Raw genomic sequence first — 20,323 nt, forward strand, 5'->3', positions numbered from 1 at the left:
AGCCAGCTTTCTCATTTTCCTCTTTCACTTTCATCAGGAGGCTCTTTAGTTCCTCTTTGCTTTCTGACAAAAGGGTGGAGTTATCTGCCTATATGAGGTTATTGATATTTCTCCCAGCAGTCTTGATTCCAGCTTGTGCTTCCTCAGTCTGGCATTTGCATGATGTACTTTGCATATAACTTAAATAAGCAGAGTGACAATATACAGCCTTGATGTACTCCTTTCCCAATTTGGAAGCAATCCATTGCTGCATATCTGGTTCTAACTGTTGCTTCTTGACCTGCATATATGTTTCTCAGGAGGCAAGAAAGGTGGTCTGGTATTTCCATCTCTTAAAGAATATTCCAGTTTGTTATGATCCACATAGTCAAAGGCTTTAGCATAGTCAGTGCAACAAAAGTAAATTGTTTTTTCCAGAATTCTTTTGCTTTTTCTATGATCCAATGGATATTGGCTATTTGATCTCTGGTTCCTCTGCCATTTATAAATCTGGCTTGTACATCTGGAAATACTCAGTTCACCTACTGTTGAAGCCTTGCTTGGAGAATTTTAAGCATTACTTTGCTAGCACGTGAGATGATTGCAATTGTGCGGTAGTTTGAACATTCTTTGGCATTGCCTTTTTTTGGGATTGGAATGAAAACTGACCTTTTCCAGTCCCGTGGGAACTGCTGAGTTTTCCAAATTTGCTGGCATATTGAGTGTAGCACTTTCTCAGCATCATCTTTTAGGATTTTAAATAGCTCAGCTGGAATTCCATCACCTCCACTGACTTTGTTCATAGTGATGCTTCCTAAGGCCCACTTAACTTCACACTCCAGGAGTCTGGCTCTAGGTGAGTGATCGTACCATCGTGGTTATCTGGGTCATTAAGATATTTTTTGTATAGTTTTCTGTGTGTTCTTGCCACCTCTTCTTAACACCTTCTGCTTCTGTTAGGTCCATACCATTTCTGTCCTTTATTATGCCCATCTTTGCATGAAATGTTCCCTTGGTATCTCTAATTTTCTAGAAGAGATCTCTAGTCTTTCCCATTCTGTTGTTTTCCTCTATTTCTTTGCATTGATCACTGAGGAAGGCTTTCTTATCTCTCCTTGCTATTCTTTGGAACTCTGCATTCAGATGGATACATCTTTCTTTTTCTCCTTTGCCTTTTGCTTCTCTCTCTCTCTCTCTTTTTTTTTTTTTTTTTTGACAATTTATAGGGTCTTCTCAGACAACCTTTTTGTATTTCTCTTTCTTGGGGATGGTTTTGACCACAGCCTTCTGTAAAATGTTATGAACCTCCATTCATAGTTCTTCAGGCACTCTATGAAATCTTATCCCTGGAATTTATGTGTCACTTCTACTGTATAATCATAAGGGATTTGATTTCGGTCATTCCTGAATAGTGTAGTGGTTTTCCCTACTTTCTTCAATTTAATTCTGAATTTTGCAGTAAGGAATTCATGATCTGAGACACAGTCAGCACCCAGTCTTGTTTTTGCTGACTATGTAGAGTTTCTACGTCTTTGGATGCAAAGAACGTAATCAATCTGATTTGAGTGTTGACCATCTGGTGATGTCCATGTGTGGAGTTGTCTCTTGCATTGTTGAAAGAGGGTGTTTTCTATGACCAGTGCATTATCTTGTCCAAACTCTGTTAGCCTCTGTCCTGCTTCATTTTGTACTCCAAGGCCAAAACTGCCTTTGATTGAGTCTCTCCTGCAGAGTCACGGATCAGCAGTGGCCACCATGGGGACAGGGGCTCTGGCTGCAGCAAACCTAGAAGGTGCTGTGTGTGGCATAACTCTTCTTGAAGGAGGTTGCCTTTAGCCCCATCATAGAACCACCAAGCAGATGGCCCCAAAACTAGAAAACAATTATATCAAAGAAGTTCTCACACTGTTGCAAAAGTTGTAGGGCCCACAACAGATTCCCCAACCTGGATTTCTGGCAAAGGGACTGAGACTCTAGGGAGCCCTGAGTAATCTAGAGGAAAAGAATAGAAGTCTAGATGTGAGGGGCTCCAAATAGTGGATTAATCGACAAGGAAAAACCATTATCATCCCTCTGTAAGGTAGTTGAGCAGATATCCCAAGAACACTCAATATGTTTATTATGCCCTTTAGCCTGGTAACTCCCATCAGGCCATGTGGAATAGTGGGTGGCATTAGAGAGCCCTGAGTTCAAACGCCAACATCCCATTTACTAGCTCTCTTGTCTTGGGCAACTTACCACCCCAAACCCCCAATTTACTTTTTTACAAATGGGATAATAACATCCATCCTTTTAACCTTTCCTAAGGTAAAAGCAATATAATAACTTGAAAAGAAATTTTTGAATATTGAAAGGAAAAAATCCCCCTATCATCAGCTACCCACTAACATAATTCTTTCTGTGGTTCTGTGCCATTGAGGGTCACTTTTTGAGGCAGGAGCCACAGGCAGTGTTAATAAAGGAGAGAGAATGAAGAAAGAAACAGGCTGAGGTCAGAGGCCAGGGTGTGGATCAAGAATAACCATGGGATGGATGGACTGAGGCAGATGAGAAAGCCAGCTAGAGAGGTAGAATAAAGGAGATACCTATTCTGAGTAATAGATAATGGTTAGACAGAACTTGAGAACCAGAAAGTAGAGAGCAAGTTGGAGGACAACAGTGTGCCCTAGAGTGGCTTCCTTCCTAAATTTTAAGGCTCTTTCACTTAGGCAGGCTTCAGTGGTCCCAAAGAGCCTTGAAACTGTACTCTTGTCAATTTTGTTTAGTCACATGCATGTGTATTTTGAAATTGCATCTTAGTGTATATACGTTCTTATTTTTTTTACTGAGTATCTTCAACATTTTCTGTGTCACAAGTCTTAATAATGATTCTTTTTAGTATCTGCCAAACAGTCCAATTTCACTTGTAGTCCAGAAAACATACCCATGTGTATTAACTTTTTGCTTCTTTAACTTATTTCCTTAGAATAAAGTGGGATTACCGAGCACGATGGTATGCATCTGTGAATTAACAACCAGAAATAGGCTTTATTTTTCTAAGGAAAGAAATGAACTGCAGTTCTTCCCATCCCCTGCCTCTTCTGGAACTGATGAGGAGACCCTATAGAGTTGTGTGCTCCAATATGAGAGCCATTATTCCCATGTGACTGTTAAAATTTAATTTTAATTGATTAATTAAAATTAAACAAAATTCAAAATTCAATTCCTCACTTGCATTAGCTATATTTTGAATGCTTAGTAGCTACATGAAACAGAAGACATTAAGAAGACATGGCAAGCATACACAGGCGAATGGTACAAAAAAGATCTTAATGACCCAGATAACTATGATGGTGTGATCATTTACCTAGAGCCAGACAACTTGGAGTGTGAAGTCAAGTGGGCCTGAGGAAGCATTACTACAGAAAAAGCTAGCAGAAGTTATGGAATTCCAGCTGAGCTATTTCAAATCCTAAAAGATGATGCTGAGAAAGTGCTGTACTCAATATGCCAGCAAATTTGGAAAACTCAGCAGTGGCCACAGGACTGGAAAAAGTCAGTTTTCATTCCAATCCCAAAGAAAGGCAATGCCAAAGAATGTTCAAACTACTGCACAATTGTACTCATTTCACATACTAGCAAGGCAATGTTCAAAATCCTTCAAGCCAGGTTTCAAGAGCACGTCAACTGAGAACTTCCAGATGTACAAGCTGAATTTAGAAAAGGCAGAGGAATCAGAGATCAACTTACAAACATCTGATGGGCCATAGAAAAAGCAGCAGAATTCCAGGAAAAAACATCTACATTTGCTTCATTGACTATGCTAAAGCCTTTGACCATGTAGATCACAAGAAACTGTGGAAAATCCTTAAAGGGATGGGAATACCAGGCCACCTTACCTGCTTCCTGAGAAACCTGTGTAAGGAGAAGAGACAACAGTTAGAACTGGATATGGAACAATGTACTGGTTCCAGATTGGGAAAGGAGTAGGTCAAGGCTGTATGTTGTCACCCTCCTTATTTAACTCACATACAGAGTACGTCATGGAAGATGGCAGACTGGATGAAGCTCAAGCTGGAGTCAAGATTTCCAGGAGAAATACCAACAACCTCAGATATGCAGATGACACCACCCTAATGGCAGAAAGCAAAGAAGAACTAAAGAGCCTCTTGCTGCAAGTGAAAGAGGAAAATGAAAATGCTGGCTAAAAACTAAACATTCATAAAACTAAGATCATGGCATCTGCCACTTCATGGCATATACAAGGGAGAAAAGTGGAAGCAGTGGCAGGTTTTATTTACTTGGGCTCCAAAATCACTGTGGATGGTGACTAGAGCCATGAAATTAAATGACACTTGCCTTTTAGAAGGAAAGCTATGACAAACCTAGTCAGTGTATTAAAAAACAGAGACATTACTTTGTCAACAAATATCCATATAGTCAAAGCTATGGTTTTCCAGTAGTCATGTATGGATGTGAGATTTGGGATATAAAGAAAGCTGAGCACTGAAGAATTGATGCTTTTAAACTGTGATGTTGGAGAAGACTCTTGAGAGTCCCTTTGACTGCAAGGAGATCAAACCAGTCAATCCTAAAGGAAATCAACCTTGAATATTCATTGCAAGGACTGATGGTGAAGCTGAAGCTCCAATACTTTGGCCACCTGATGCGATCTTACTCATTGGAAAAGACCCTGATGCTGGTAAAGATTGAAGGCAGGAGTAGAAGGGGACAAGAGAGGATGAAACGGTTGGATGGCATCACTGATTCAATAGACATGAGTTTGAGCAATCTCCGGGAAATAGTGAAGAAGATGGAAACCTGGCATGCTGCAGTCCATGGGGTCATAAGGTGTCAGACATGGCCGAGGGACTGAACAATAACAAAGCTACATGTGCTTGGTGGCCACTGTATTATAAAGCATAGGTACAGAAGATTTCCTCCATTGTAGAAAATGTATTGGGTAGTGCTTATCTAGAGTTTTTTTTGTTTTGTTTTGTTTTTCCGGATGTTGTGTTATGAGACTTTCCTGTTCATTGGGACTGTTTAGCATTTCTGCCTCATGTCCACTAAATGCTAGTGGTACTCTCCCTTGAATTAATCTACCAGCTAAAACCTGACCCACATTTGCGAATGTTCCATCAAGGAACTCAGTCACCCACATTTGAGACTCACTGAGCTTTTATGTTAGAAGAATCCCCTACCTTTGTGGGCATATCTTCAGGTTGCTTCTGCCTAAAGAGAGGGAAACTTAGAAAGATGACTTAACAAGATAGCCCTGGCTCAGGGCCTAACTCTGTACTCCATTCTCCCTTTCCTTCTTCCTCCTGCTGATCTGTTTCCTCCATTTGGGGGACTGCAGGAGCAAGACCCTGCAGATGGAAAAGATCAAAACCCGTTTGAAGGCTGAGTTTGAGGCCCTTGAATCAGAGGAGAGGCACCTGAAGGAATACAAGCAGGAGATGGACCTCCTGCTACAGGAGAAGATGGCCCATGTGGAGGAACTCCGACTCATCCACGCTGATATCAATGTGGTATGTGGCTGGCTGCCTGAAGCCTATTTCTGGGCACTTTGTGGAGGAATAGGCTGTAGTGAGTGCTGTGACCTCTCCTCAAGATGTGACTGTGGCCAACTTACGGGAGTAGACAGCAGGCTGTGGTGAAATGGAAGAATCTAGGAGTTCTGAGATCCAGCCCTGGTTCTGTCACTGATTGTGTATCACTGGACAAGTTCCTTCTCTCTGGGCCTCATTTTCCCTCTCTGTGCCATGAGAGGGATTCAGCCACTTCTGAGATCTTATTCAGCTCTGATGTGCTCTGATTCTGGGAGTCTGGGAGTTGAGAGCTAGCCTTGGGGAAAAGCAGAGCAGGCAGATGCCTCTGGTGGTGGGGTTGGGTGGGGGGACTGAGCAGGCAGATGCCTCTGGGGTCCAACTTAAATTTAGGGCTCCAAAGCTTTCAACTAGGCCAAACAAATCATCTTTGCCAGCCTACCAAGCTGGGGCTCCCTCATTTGAGTCTCTCTTTTGGAGACTCTTAGAATGTGGGGAATGAACTGCCTGCTAAGGTGATAGGTTTCCCACTTTTTAGAGTTATTAAAGCATAGTCTCGATGATCACCTGTCTGGGCAATGGTACTGGTGATTCCTTCACCAGGAGGGAGATTGGAGGTGCTGATCTGTAAGGCTCTTCCCAACCCTTAGAGCCTATGATAATGAGAAATAGTTTTGTTTTGTTTTTAAATTACATTTGAAGGAGCTAAGTTTCCATTCTTGGGAAACTCATTTATCTGTCAATATTTCTTTCCTGATATTGCCAGGCCTAGGATCTTAAAGAAAATATGAATGCAATTTGGATAATAGTTACTTGGGATTTTCTGTGTCACAAGATCACAGGATATGAGGGTCTTATTAAGAGTTGGTAGTTCTGCTACCAGCTAACCAAGGATAGAGATAAAACAAGTTATGAATCACAAAGGGGCTGAAAATCTGGACCAGTGGATCTCAAACTTGAACATGCCTCATAAGTCATCTAGAAGTCCTATTAAAACACAGATTGTTGGACTCCACCCCAGAATCTCTGATTGCTTATATCTGGGGTGGTATCTGAGAACTTGCATTCCTAATGAGTTCCCAGCTGATTCTGCTTATCTGGTAACTGCATTTTGGGAAACACTGATCTAGGAGAAGGGCCACTGGCCTGGGAGACAGAAGCCCTGAGGCTTTTCCTAGACTTTGCTCCTAAGAAGCATTTCTCTGAGGAAGTTCCTTCTTCTCTCTGAGTCTCAATTCTCTGACCTGTAAAATGGTGGTGGTGTGTGTACTACATGAGTTCTAAGGACCATTCCACCTTTAAGGTTCTATATTTGAATAATAATTACCAGTTATTGAGCTTTTGGGGGCTTCCCTGGTGGCTCAGCAGTAAAGAATCTGCCTGCCAATGCAGGAGGTGTGGGTATGATCCCTGGGTCAGGAAGATCCTCTGGAGAAGGAAATGGCAACCCACTCCAGTATTTTTTCCTGGGAAATCCCATGGACAAAGGAGCCTGGTAGGCTACAGTCCATAGGGGTAGCAAAGAGTTGGACACGACATAGCAACTAAATACCAGCAAACAAAACTGAGCCTTTACTTTGTGATAGCCCCTATACTGAGAGCTTATATTAATTCACTCATTGAATCTTCACCAACATTGTATGAGATAGGTACTATTATTATCACCATTACATAGATGAAGAAACTGAAGCTTGACAAGAGTCACAAAGAATATGTGGTGGGTTGAGGAGTTGATCATAGATTGGTCTGGCTCTGGAGCCTGTGCTTTTAACCACTCAGCTGTAGAGCCTCACTGAGAATCTTGGAGTTTTTTTTCTGTGTGCCTACCTCACTCTGTGTTCCAGATGGAAAACACTATCAAACAGTCTGAGAATGACCTAAACAAGCTGCTAGAGTCTACCCGGCGGCTACATGATGAGTATAAGCCACTGAAGGAACATGTGGATGCCCTGCGCATGACTCTGGGCCTGCAGAGGCTCCCTGACCTATGTGAAGAGGAGGAGAAGCTCTCCTTGGAGTAAGCTGCCTACCTCCTGTCCCTGCAACACACACACACGTGCACACACACACACATATGTATATATACACACATAAAGCCTGTCATAGCCCCAGGCCAGTCAATGGCTGACTTATTGCATTACCTTGGGTAAGTCTCTGTGTTGGGCTGTTAGATGATTAGACTAGAATTACTAGACGGCTTTCAAAGTTCTTTGTGCAATTTTGAGAATATAGGACTATGTCTATGACTTTATGTGTCTGTGTGTCTGTGACTCTTAAGATCTAGAAGTCAAGTCAAGGTCTACAAGAGGTGTCCAGAAACCTTTGAAAATACAGAAGGGTGAGCTTTCATGGCCTCCAGGGACTAGCTTAGAACTTTATCTTAAGATTCAGAGTTAAGAATTAGGCTTACTTTAAAGAGAAATAAAGTTCAGTTCAGTAGAAGGAAGCAAACTTCCTTAAGGTAGAGCAGGTTGCCTGTGGAAGTGATGAGCTTCTTATTCCTACAGGTATGTCAGCAGAGGCCTGAGGACACTTAATAGGAATGCTGCAGAGGAACTTGGGATGGAGGGTAGGCAAATGCCCTTTGAGAACTTAGATAGCCCTGTGATTTCTTGATTTTCCTGAGTCTGTCAGAGCCAAGGAGCAGGAAGATTACCTTTCCCAACAGACAGTGGGCTTAGTATGCATGGAGAAGAACCTTGTGCTGGAGAGAGTGCAGGAACTTTCTACAGTGAGCCACAGCCCAACCCTCTTTATTCTGTAGCATGGAGTCCTTAAGAGGGGTAAGATTATCCTTGCTTTCAGAATGATCCAGCTAGTGTCTCTTTTCTCCAAAGTTACTTTGAGAAACAGAAAGCAGAGTGGCAGACAGAGCCTCAGGAGCCCCCGATCCCTGAATCCTTGGCCGCCGCAGCCGCTGCTGCCCAACAACTCCAAGTGGCTAGGAAGCAGGACACTCGACAGACAGCCACCTTCAGGCAGCAGCCCCCACCTATGAAGGTGAGTGAGCTGTGTATTGACTGTGGAGGAAGCAAGGTATCCTCAAGCAGCCCCACAGAAGGTTGGGTCTGGGGCTTTGGTCTTATTTGGGGTCTTTCTAAAACAGCTTTTGTTTGGGACACAGAAGAAAGGGTCGTGCATGCTAGAGGAGACCCACTGGTCTTGCCTTGTATTCCCAGAAGAGTTAGAATGGGGGAATGTCAGTGGGCTCTGCTAAAGTATAATTTTCAAAAAGCTAGAAACATGACTTAGAAAATATATAGTGAGTGTATATCATTAGTGAGGGAACAAGCAGCATTACAAATCTAGGGTTCCAGAAGCCTTAGAGGAACAGATAATTATATAGTCAGGAAAGGAAAGGAATGCTGAAATAAGTTTGCAGTGTTAAATCCAGAAATGGTTACTGCCCTATAGAGCAATAAAACTGTAATCTTTGTGATTACCTTTTCTATGAAACACACATAATTTGCATCTATACTGGGCAAAAAACATTTTTGCCTTGTCAACATTAAGGCCAAGAATCTGGACCTTGATCAATAGTAAATAGTCAAATAGTATACTATGTAATGGAACAGTATTTATACTCAATTAAACAGAATAGAGAGCCCAGAAGTAAACCCTCATACCTACGTTCAATGTCTTCAACAAGAAGGCAAGACTACACAATGGAGAAAAGACAGTCTCTTCAGCAAGTGGTGCTGGGAAAGCTGGACAGCTACATGTAAAAGAATGAAATTAGAATACTCCCTCACACCACACACAAAAGTAAACTCAAAATGGCTTAAAGACTTAGATATAAGGCATGATACCATACAACTGCTAGATGAGAAGATAGGCAAAAGATTCTCTGACATAAGTCATGCCATTGTTTTCTTAGGTCAGTCTCCCAAGGCAATAAAAGTAAAAGCAAAAATAAACAAATGGGACCTAATCAAACTTATAAGCTATTGCACCACAAAGGAAACCACAAACAAAAATGAAAAGCAACAATATGAACTGGAAGGAAATATCTGCAAATGATGGGACAAAGGCTTAATACCCAAAATATAAAAATAGCTCATAAAATCAATAACAGAACAACAAGCAGTCCCATCAAGAAATGGGCAGAAGACCTCAATAGACATTTCTCCAAAGAAAATATACCAATAGGCACATAGGCCAATAGGCACATGAAAAGATGCTCAACATCACTAATTATTAGAGAAATGCAAATAAAAACTACAATGAGGCATCACCACATACTGGCCAGAGTGACCATCATTAAAAATTCTACAAGGGTTCTGCTGACCACTGCCAAAGACAGACCTTCTAATTATCTGTTGCAATCCAAGGAGGCCTGTCCACGTGGCAGGCAATACTGAGGTTCCACTGAGTCAGAGATCTCCACTGTGTTCTTGCACACTGGCTTTTGGAACTCAAGTAAAGGCCCTTTCATTTTGGGTGAAATTCCTCTTGGTAGATTAGACCTAGGCTGGTCTTTGGGGAGAGATCAAGCGCTGAGCTTTTGGAGTAGGAGCACTGAATCCAACATCCTAGACTACCAGAGAACTAACATGAGGGAGTATCAAATAGTGAGAACTCACACAAAGGAAACCACTTGAATACAAGACCGAGCATCACTCAACCAGCAGTAGCACCCTGTGCAGGATGCCTCATCTAAATAACAAACAAAACAAAAATACAAACCCAATCATCAGCGGACAGGATCAACACCTCACTCAGCCTTGTCCATCACAGGAAAAAAAAATACAAACAAAAATTCAGCACCAATATCACCCTATATGAAGCTTACACAAACCATTGGACAAACTTTAGGAGGACAGACACAAAAAGGAAGAAAGAATTCAAAGAAAATGAGAAAGAAGGGAAAGAGACACGTGTACCCCAATGTTCATCGCAGCACTGTTTATATAGCCAGGACACGGAAGCAACCTAGATGCCCATCAGCAGATGAATGGATAAGAAAGCTGTGGTACATATACACAATGGAGTATTACTCAGCCATTAAAAAAATACATTTGAATCAGTTCTAATGAGATGGATGAAACTGGAACCTATTATACAGAGTGAAGTAAGTCAGAAAGAAAAACACCAATACAGTATACTAATGCATATATATGGAATTTAGAAAGATGGTAACAATAACCCTGTGTACGAGACAGCAAAAGAGACACTGATGTATAGATCAGTCTTATGGACTCTGTGGGAGAGGGAGAGGGTGGGGAGATTTGGGAGAATAGCATTGAAACATGTATAATATCATGTATGAAACGAGTCGCCAGTCCAGGTTCGATACACGGTACTGGATGCTTGGGGCTGGTGCACTGGGACGACAGAGGGAGGGTAGGGAGGGAGGAGGAGGAGGGTTCAGGATGGGGAACATAGGTATACCTGTGGCAGATTCATTTCAATATTTGGCAAAACTAATACAATATTGTAAAGTTTAAAAATAAAGTAAAATTTAAAAAAAAAAGAAGAAAAAGGAGACCTCAAACACAATAAGTTAAAAAAAAAAAAATAATGAAAAGACAGAGAAATACTACACAATGAAGGAACAAACTAGAAACACAGAAGTCCAAATAAATGAAGAGGAAATAGGCAAATTACCTGAAAAATAATTCAGAATAATGGTAGTAAAGATGATCAAAAACCTTGAAAACAGAATGGAGAAAATGCAAGAATCAATTAATAAAGACCTAGAAGAATTAAAGAATAAACACACAGAGACATACAACACTACTACTGAAATTAAAAATAGAAGGAATCAATAGCAGAATATCTGAAGCAGAAAAGCGAATCAGTGAGCTCAAAGACAAAATGGTGGAGATAACCTCTGAAAAGCAGAATAAAGTAAAAAGAATGAAAAGAACTGAGGATAGTCTCAGAGATTTCTGGGACAATATCAAATGCACCAAATTCGAATTATAGGGATCCCAGAAGAAGAAAGGGTATGCGAAAATTTTTGAAGAGATTGTAGTTGAAAAGTTCCCCAACATAGAAAAGAAAATAGTCAATCAAGTCTAAGAGGCACAAAGAGTCCCATAAAGGATAAACCCAAGGAGAAACATGCCAAGACGCATACTAATCAAACTGACAAAGACTAAACACACAGAAAAAATATTAAATGCAGCAAGGGAGAAGCAACAAGTAACATACAAGGGAAACCCCATATACTTAATAGCTGGTCTTTCAAGTGAAACTCTGCAGGCCAGAAGGGAATGGCAGGATATATTTAAAGTATTGAAACAGAAAAATATATACCAAGATTATAGTACCTGGCAAGAATCTCATTCAAAATTGATGGAGAGGCTCCAGGCTGCAGCACCAGTGGGCATGGCTGGGAAGAGCTGATCTTCTCCCTCCCAGGCAGATCTCCCTCATTACAGGCATATTCTTTACCAGTTGAGCCACCAGGGAAGCCCAAGAATACTGGAGTGGTTAGCCTATTCCTTTTCCGGCAGATCTTCCTGACCCAGGAATTGAACCAGGGTCTCCAGCATTTCAGGAGGATTTTTCCAGCTGAGCTACCAAGGAAGCCCCAAAGGTTGGATTACATAGTCTCTATTGCTCTGTTTTCAAGTTCACTAATCTTCCCTTTGTCATCTCCATTGTGCTATGGATCCCATCCAGGGGCAGTCCTAAGATGGCAGAGGAATAGGATGGGAAGATCACTTTCTCCCTGACAAAATCATCAAAAGATCATATGAACCCTGAGCAAATTCCACAAAACCACTTCTGAATGCTGGCAAAGGACAACAGGCACCCAGAAAGGCGGCCCATTCTCTTCAAAAGATGTTTTATCATCAGTGCTGTATGGATGGAGAAGTCTAGAGGCTACTCTAAGAATAAGACTGAAAGCCAGAGCCAGGTGGCTTAAATCCAAAACTTGAGAACACCAGAAAACTCCTGACTCCAGGGAATATCAATCAACAAGAGCTAATCCAAAAGCCTTATACTTACACTGGAACCAGGCTACACCCAAGAGCCAACAAGTTTCAGAGCAAGACATACCAAGCTAATTCTCCAGAGCCAACAAGTTTCAGAGCAAGACATACCAAGCTAATTCTCCAAGAATCCAGGAACATAACCCTCAACATTAAAATACAGGCAGCCAAAAGACACACCAAACCCACAGACATAAAAACTCACTAGTGGACACTTCACTGCACTCCATAGAGAATAGATTCAGCTCCACCAACCAGAACACCAATGCAGGCTCCCCTAACCAGGAAAACCTGGCAAGCCACTCGTCCAACCCCACTCACAGGAAGTAACCTCTACAAGAGGAACCACAGACTTCCAGCATACATAAAGGCCACCCCAAACACAGCAATCTAAACAAGATGAAAATACAGAGAAATATTCATCAGGGAAAGAAACATGACAAATGCCCAACAAATGAAACAAAAGAGGAGGAGATAGGGAGTCTACCTGAAAAAGAATTCAGAATAATGATAGTAAAAATGATCCAAAATCTTCAAAACAAAATTCAATTACAGATAAATAGCCTGGAAACAATTATTTAGAAGATGCAAGAAATGTTTAATAAGGACCTAGAAGAAATAAAAGAGTCAATAAATAATGAATAACACAATAACTGAAATCAAAAGCACTCTGCAAGGAACCAACAGTAGAATAACTAAGGCAGAAGATAGGATAAGTGAGGTGGAAGATAGAATGCTGGAAATAAATGAAGCACAGAGGAAAAAAAAATCAAAAGAAATGAAGACAACCTCAGAGATTTCTGGGACAATGTTAAACGTCCCAAAATTCGAATCATAGGAGTCCCAGGAGAAGACAAAAAGAAAGGCCATGAGAAAATACTTGAGGAGATAATAGTTGAAAACTTCCCTAAAATGGAGAAGCAAGAAGCCACCCAAGCCCAAGAAACCCAGAGAGTCCCAAACAGGATAAACCCAGGGCAAAACACCCTAAGAAACTTATTAATAAAATTTAAAAAGATGAAACACAAAGAGCAACTATTAAAATTTAAAAAGATGAAACACAAAGAGCAACTATTAAAAGCAGCAAGGGAAAAGCAACAAATAACACACCAGAGGATTCCCATAAGGATAACAGCTGATCTTTCAATAGAAACTCTTCAGGCTAGAAGGGAATGGCAGGACATACTTAAAGTGATGAAAGAGGAAAACCTACAACCCAGATTACTGTACCCAGCAAGGATCTCATTCAAATATGAAGGAGAAATCAAAAGCTTTACAGAAAAGCAAAAGCTGAGAGAACTCAGCACCACCAAACCAGCTCTTCAACAAATGCTAAAGGATCTTCTCTAGACAGGAAACACAGGAAAGGTGTATAAACTCGAACCCCAAACAACAAAGTAAATGGCAATGGGATCATACTTATCAATAATTACCTTAAATGTAAATGGGTTCAATGCCCCAACCAAAAGACAAGGACTGGCTGAATGGATACAAAAACAAGACCCCTATATATGCTGTCTACAAGAGACTGACCTCAAACCTAGGGACACATACAGACTGAAAGAAGGGCTGGGAAAAGATGTTTCACACAAATGGAGACCAAAAGAAAGCAGGAGTAGCAATACTCATATCAGATAAAATAGACTTTGAAATAAAGGCTGTGAAAAGAGACAAAGAAGGACACTACATGATGATCAAAGGATCACTCTAAGAAGATATAACAATTATGAATATATATGCACCCAAAATAGGATCACTGCAATATGTAAGGCAAATGCTAACAAATATGAAAGGGGAAAATAACAGTAACACAATAGTAGTGGAAGACTTTAATACCCCACTCACACATACGGATAGATCAACTAAACAGAAAATTAGCAAGGAAACACAAACTGTAAATGATACAATGAAGCACTTAGACCTAATTGGTATCTATAGGAAATTTCAGCCCCAAAAGAATGGATTTCACCTTTTTTTCGTGTGCAAACGGAACATTCTTCAGGATAGATCACATCCTGGGCCATAAATCTAGTCTTCATAAATTGAAAAAAAAAAAAAAAAATCATTTCCAGCCTCTTTTCTGATCACAATGTGGTAAGATTAGATGTCAACTACAGGAAAAAAAAAAAAAAACAACTGTTTACAAACATATGGAGGCTAAACAACATGCTTCTGAATAACCAACAAATCACAGAAGAAACTAAAAAAAGAAATCAAAATATGCATAGAAATGAATGAAAACACGACAATCCAAAACCTATGGGATTCAGTAAAAGCAGTGCTAAGGGGAAGATTCATAGCAATACAAGCTTACCTCAAGGAACAAGATAAAAATCATGTAAATAACTTAACTCTACACCTAAATCAACTAGAAAAAGAAGAAATGAAGAACCCCAGGGTTACTAGAAGGAAAGAAATAATAAAAATGAGGGCAGAAATAAATGAAAAAGAAATAAAGGAGACCATAGCAAAAATCAACAAAGGTAAAAGCTGGTTCTTTAAGAAGATAAATAAAATTGACAAACCATTAGCCAGACTCATCAAGAAAAAAAAAGGAAAAAGAATCAAAGCAACAAAATTAGAAATAAAAATGGAGAAATCACAACAGCAGCATAGAAATGCAACAGATCATAAGAGACTACTATCAGCAACTATATGCCAATAAAATGGACAACTTAGAAGAAATGGACAAATTCTTAGAAAAGTATAACTTTCCAAAACTGAACCAGGAAGAAATAGAAAAATTTAACAGAGACATCACAAGCATGGAAATCAAAACTGTAATTAGAAATCTTCCAACAAACAAAAGCCCAGGACCAGACGGCTTCACAGCTGAATTCTACCAAAAATTGAGAGAAAAGCTAACACCTATCCAACTCAAAGTCTTCCAGAAAATTGCAGAGGAAGGTAAACTTCCAAACTCATTCTATGAGGCCACCATCACCCTAATACCAAAACCAGACAAAGATGCCACAAAAAAGGAAAACTACAGGCCAATATCACTGATGAACATAGATGCAAAAATCCTTAACAAAAGTCTAGCAAACAGTATCCAACAACATATAAAAAAGATCATACATCATGACCAAATGGGTTTCATCCCAGGGATGCAAGGATTCTTCAATATTCACAAATCAATCAATGTGATACACCACATTAACAAATTGAATGAATAAAAACCATATGATTATCTCAATAAATGCAGAGAAAGCCTTTGGCACAATTCAATATCCATTTATAATAAAAGGAAAAAAACCCTCCAGAAAGCAGGAATAGAAGGAACATAACTCAACATAATAAAAGCCATATATGATAAATCCACAGCAAACATTATCCTCAATGGTGAAAAGTTAAAAGCATTTCCCCTAAAGTCAGAAACAAAATAAGGGCACCCACTCTCAGCACTACTATTCAACATAGTTTTGGAAGTTTTAGCCACAGGAATCAGAGAAGAAAAAGAAATAAAAGGAATCCAGATTGGAAAAGAAGAAGTAAAACTCTCACCATTTGCAGATGACATGATCCTCTATATAGAAACCCCTAAAGACTCCACCAGAGAATTACTAGAGCTAATTAATGAATATAGTAAAGGTGCAGGATGTAAAATTAACACACATAAATCCCTTGCATTCCTGTATACTAACAATGAGATAACACAAAAAAAATTAAGGAAACAATTCCATTCGTCATTGCAACGAAAAGAATAAAATACCTAGGAATAAATCTACCTAAAGAAAAAAAAAAAGACCTATATATAGAAAAATATAAACACTGCTGAAATAAATCAAAGAGGACACAAATAGATGGATAAATATACCATGTTCATAGATTGAAAGAATCAATATAGTGAAAATGAGTATACTACCCAAAGCAATCTATAGATTGAGTTGAATCTCTGTCAAGCTACCAACGATATATATATATTTTTTTTACCAACGATATTTTTCAGAGAACTAGAACAAGCAATTCCACAATTTGTATGGAAATACAAAAAACCTCAAATGGCCAAAGCAATCTTGACAGACAAGAATGGAACTGGAGGAATCAACTTGTCTGACTTCAGACTATCCTACAAATCTACAGTCATCAAGACAGTATGGTACTGGCACAAAGACAGAAATATAGATCAATGAAACAAAATAGAAAGCCCAGAGATAAATCCACACACCTATGGACACCTTATCTTCGACAAAGGAGGCAAGAACACAAAATGGAGCAACAGCAATCTCTTTAACAAGTGGTGCTGGGAAAAGTGGTCAACCACTTGTAAAAAAATGAAAATAGAACACTTTCTATTTCCAGTTTTTTAAGGAATCTCCACACTGTTCTCCATAGTGGCTGTACTAGTTTGCATTCCCACCAACAGTGTAAGAGGGTTCCCTTTTCTCCACACCCTCTCCAGCATTTATTATTTGTAGACTTTTGGATCGCAGCCATTCTGACTGGTGTGAAATGGTACCTCATAGTGGTTTTGATTTGCATTTCTCTGATAATGAGTGATGTTGAGCATCTTTTCATGTGTTTGTTAGCCATCTGTATGTCTTCTTTGGAGAAATGTCTATTTAGATCTTTGGCCCATTTTTGATTGGGTCATTTATTTTTCTGGAGTTGAGCTGTAGGAGTTGCTTGTATATATTTTTTTTTCACAGTATTTTTTCTATTTATTTAAAACCTTTTTATGTTTCACAGAAATTTTCATATGTTATACAAACTTTCATACCTTATGTTGATTATTAATTAAAAATATTTTTATTGATACTATGAAGGGCAGTTTTCCATCAAGTTAGGGTCAGTCACTCAGTCGTGTTCAACTCCTTACTCAAACTCATGTCCATCGAGTCGGTGATGCCATCAAAACATCTCATCCTCTATCGTCCCTTCTATTCCCATCTTCAATATTTCCCGCATCAGGGTCTTTTCAAATAAGTGAGTACTTCATACTGGGTGGTCAAAGTATTGGAGTTTCAGCTTCAGCATCAGTCCTTCCAATGAACACCCAGGACTGATCTCCTTTAGGATGGACTGGTAGATCTCCTGGCAGTCTAAGGGACTTGCAAGAGTCTTCTCCAGCACCACAGTTCAAAAGCATCAATTCTTGATTGCTCAGCTTTCTTCACAGTCCAACTCTCACTTCCATACGTGACCACTGGAAAAACCATAGCCTTGACTAGATGGACTTTTGTTGGCAAAGTAATGTCTCTGCTTTTTAATAGGCTGTCTAGGTTGATCACAACTTTCCTTCCAAGGAGTAAGCATCTTTTAATTTCATGGCTTCAGTCACCATCTGAAGTAATTTTGGAGCCCTCCCAAATAAAGTCAGCCACTGTTTCCACTGTTTCCCCATCTATTTCCCATGAAGTGATGGGACCGGATGCCATGATCTGAGTTTTCTGAATGTTGAGCTTTAAGCCAACTTTTTCACTTTCCTCTTTCACTTTCATCAAGAGGCTCTTTAGTTCTTCTTCACTTTCTGCCATAAGGGTGGTGTCATCTGCATATCTGAGGTTATTGATATTTCTCCCAGCAATCTTGATTCTGGCTTGTGCTTCCTCCAGCCCAGCGTTTCCCATGATGTACTCTGCATATAAGTTAAATAAGTAGGGTGACAATATACAATTTAACTCAGATGACCATTATATCTACTACTGTGGGGAGGAATCCCTTAGAAGAAATCGAGTAGCCATCATAGTTAACAAAAGAGTTCGAAATGCAGGACTTGGGTGCAATCTCAAAAACGACAGAATGATCTCTCTTCGTTTCCAAGGCAAACCATTCAATATCATGGTAATCCAGGTCTATGCCCCAACCAGTATTGCAGAAGAAGCTGAAGTTGAACAGTTATATGAAGACCTACAAGACCTTCTAGAACTAACACCCAAAAAAGATGTCCTTTTCATTATAGGGGACTGGAATGCAAAAGTAGGAAACCAAGAAACACCTGGAGTAACAGGCAAATTTGGCCTTGGAGTATAAAATGAAGCAGGGCAAAGACTAATAGAGTTCTGCCAAGAGTATGTACTGGTCATAGCAAACACCCTCTTCCAACAACAAAAGAGAAGACTCTATACATGGACATCACCAGAGGGTCAACACCGAAATCACATTGATTATATTCTTTGCAGCCAAAGATGGAGAAGCTCTATACAGTCAGCAAAAAACAAGACCAGGAGCTTGAGATCCCCGTGATCTTGTGGCTCAGATCATGAACTCTTTATTGCCAAATTCAGATTGAAATTGACGAAAGTGGAGAAAACCACTAGACCATCCAGGTATGACCTAAATCAAATCCAGTGGAAATGACAAATAGATGCAAGGGATTAGATCTTTTTTTTTTTTTTTTTGCTTAATAAAATTCCTATTAAACTCGACGTTTGCCCATGAGGAAATATCAATATATAATCAGAGGACTACAGCTTTTATCAAAAAATATTTTAAGAGACACATTGTATTTAGATTGCTGAAGAGTTGTAATGAACCCCTACTTTCAACTTAGGGGAAAAGGAAGCCCATCATTAAGCAATCTGTTGGGCAATGCCATGTTTAACTATTCTCATTGTTCGATTTTTTTTTTTTTTAACAATGTATTTTTATTTTTTTTATTTTTTTCTTTTTTTTAATTTCAGATATACACATGCTCCCCATCCTGAACCCTCCGCCCTCCCCCTCCCCATACCATCCCCCTGGGCCTTCCCAGCGCACCAGCCCCAAGCATCCAGCATCGTGCACTGAACCTGGACTGGCATCTCGTTTCATACATGACATTTCACATGTTTCAATGCCATTCTCCCAAGTATATTTTTGAGATTAGTTGTTTGTCGGTTGCTTCATTTGCTATTATTTTCTTCCATTCTGAAGGCTGTCTTTTCACCTTGCTGATAGTTTCCTTTGATGTGCAGAAGCTTTTAAGTTTAATTAGGTCCCATTTGTTTATTTTTGCTTTTATTTCCAATATTCTGGGAGGTGGGTCATAGAGGATCCTGCTGTGATGTATGTCAGAGAGTGTTTTGCCTATGTTCTCCTCTAGGAGTTTTATAGTTTCTGGTCTTACGTTGAGATCTTTAATCCATTTTGAGTTTATTTTTGTATATGGTGATCCAGCAATCCCACTGCTGGGCATACACACTGAGGAAACCAGAAGGGAAAGAGACACGTGTACCCCAATGTTCATCGCAGCACTGTTTATAATAGCCAGGACATGGAAGCAACCTAGATGTCCATCAGCAGATGAATGGATAAGAAAGCTGTGGTACATATACACAATGGAGTATTACTCAGCCATTAAAAAGAATACATTTGAATCAGTTCTAATGAGGTGGATGAAACTGGAGCCTATTATACAGAGTGAAGTAAGCCAGAAGGAAAAACACCAATACAGTATACTAACGCATATATATGGAATTTAGAAAGATGGTAACAATAACTCTGTATACGAGACAGCAAAAGAGACACTGATGTATAGAACAGTCTTATGGACTCTGTGGGAGAGGGAGAGGGTGGGAAGATTTGGGAGAATGGCATTGAAACATGTGAAATGTCATGTATGAAACGAGATGCCAGTCCAGATTCAATGCATGATGCTGGATGCTTGGGGCTGGTGCACTGGGACGACCCAGAGGGATGGTATGGGGAGGGAGGAGGGTTCAGGATAAATTTTAAGAAAAAAAAAAAAAAAGAATTTTCCACAGTTTGTTGTGATCCACACAGTCAAAGGCTTTGGCATAGTCAATAAAGCAGAAATAGATGCTAAAAAAAAAAAAAAAAAAAAAACACTTTCTAACACCATACACAAAAATAAACTCAAAATGGATTAAAGATCTAAATGTAAGACCGGAAACTATAAAACTCCTAGAGGAAAAGATAGGCAAAACA

The 20,323-nt window shown here is 39.7% G+C and overlaps 1 protein-coding gene across 3 annotated transcripts in view; it reads left to right on the plus strand.

The window, feature by feature from the left end:
- Window positions 1-20,323, plus strand: part of ZC4H2 (zinc finger C4H2-type containing) — a 78,019-nt gene that overhangs the window by 42,633 nt on the left and 15,063 nt on the right. For 2 of the 3 annotated variants that reach the window (XM_005890994.2, XM_070366014.1), the window contains 3 exons: window positions 5,321-5,492; window positions 7,355-7,527; window positions 8,348-8,510. In XM_005890994.2, coding sequence (XP_005891056.1) covers window positions 5,321-5,492; window positions 7,355-7,527; window positions 8,348-8,510 — 508 coding nt within the window. The remainder of the gene's footprint in view (window positions 1-5,320; window positions 5,493-7,354; window positions 7,528-8,347; window positions 8,511-20,323) is intronic. The other variant, XM_005890995.3, reaches the window with a different exon arrangement.

Source organism: Bos mutus, chromosome X (genome assembly GCF_027580195.1).
Source record: "Bos mutus isolate GX-2022 chromosome X, NWIPB_WYAK_1.1, whole genome shotgun sequence".
NCBI lineage: Eukaryota > Metazoa > Chordata > Mammalia > Artiodactyla > Bovidae > Bos > Bos mutus.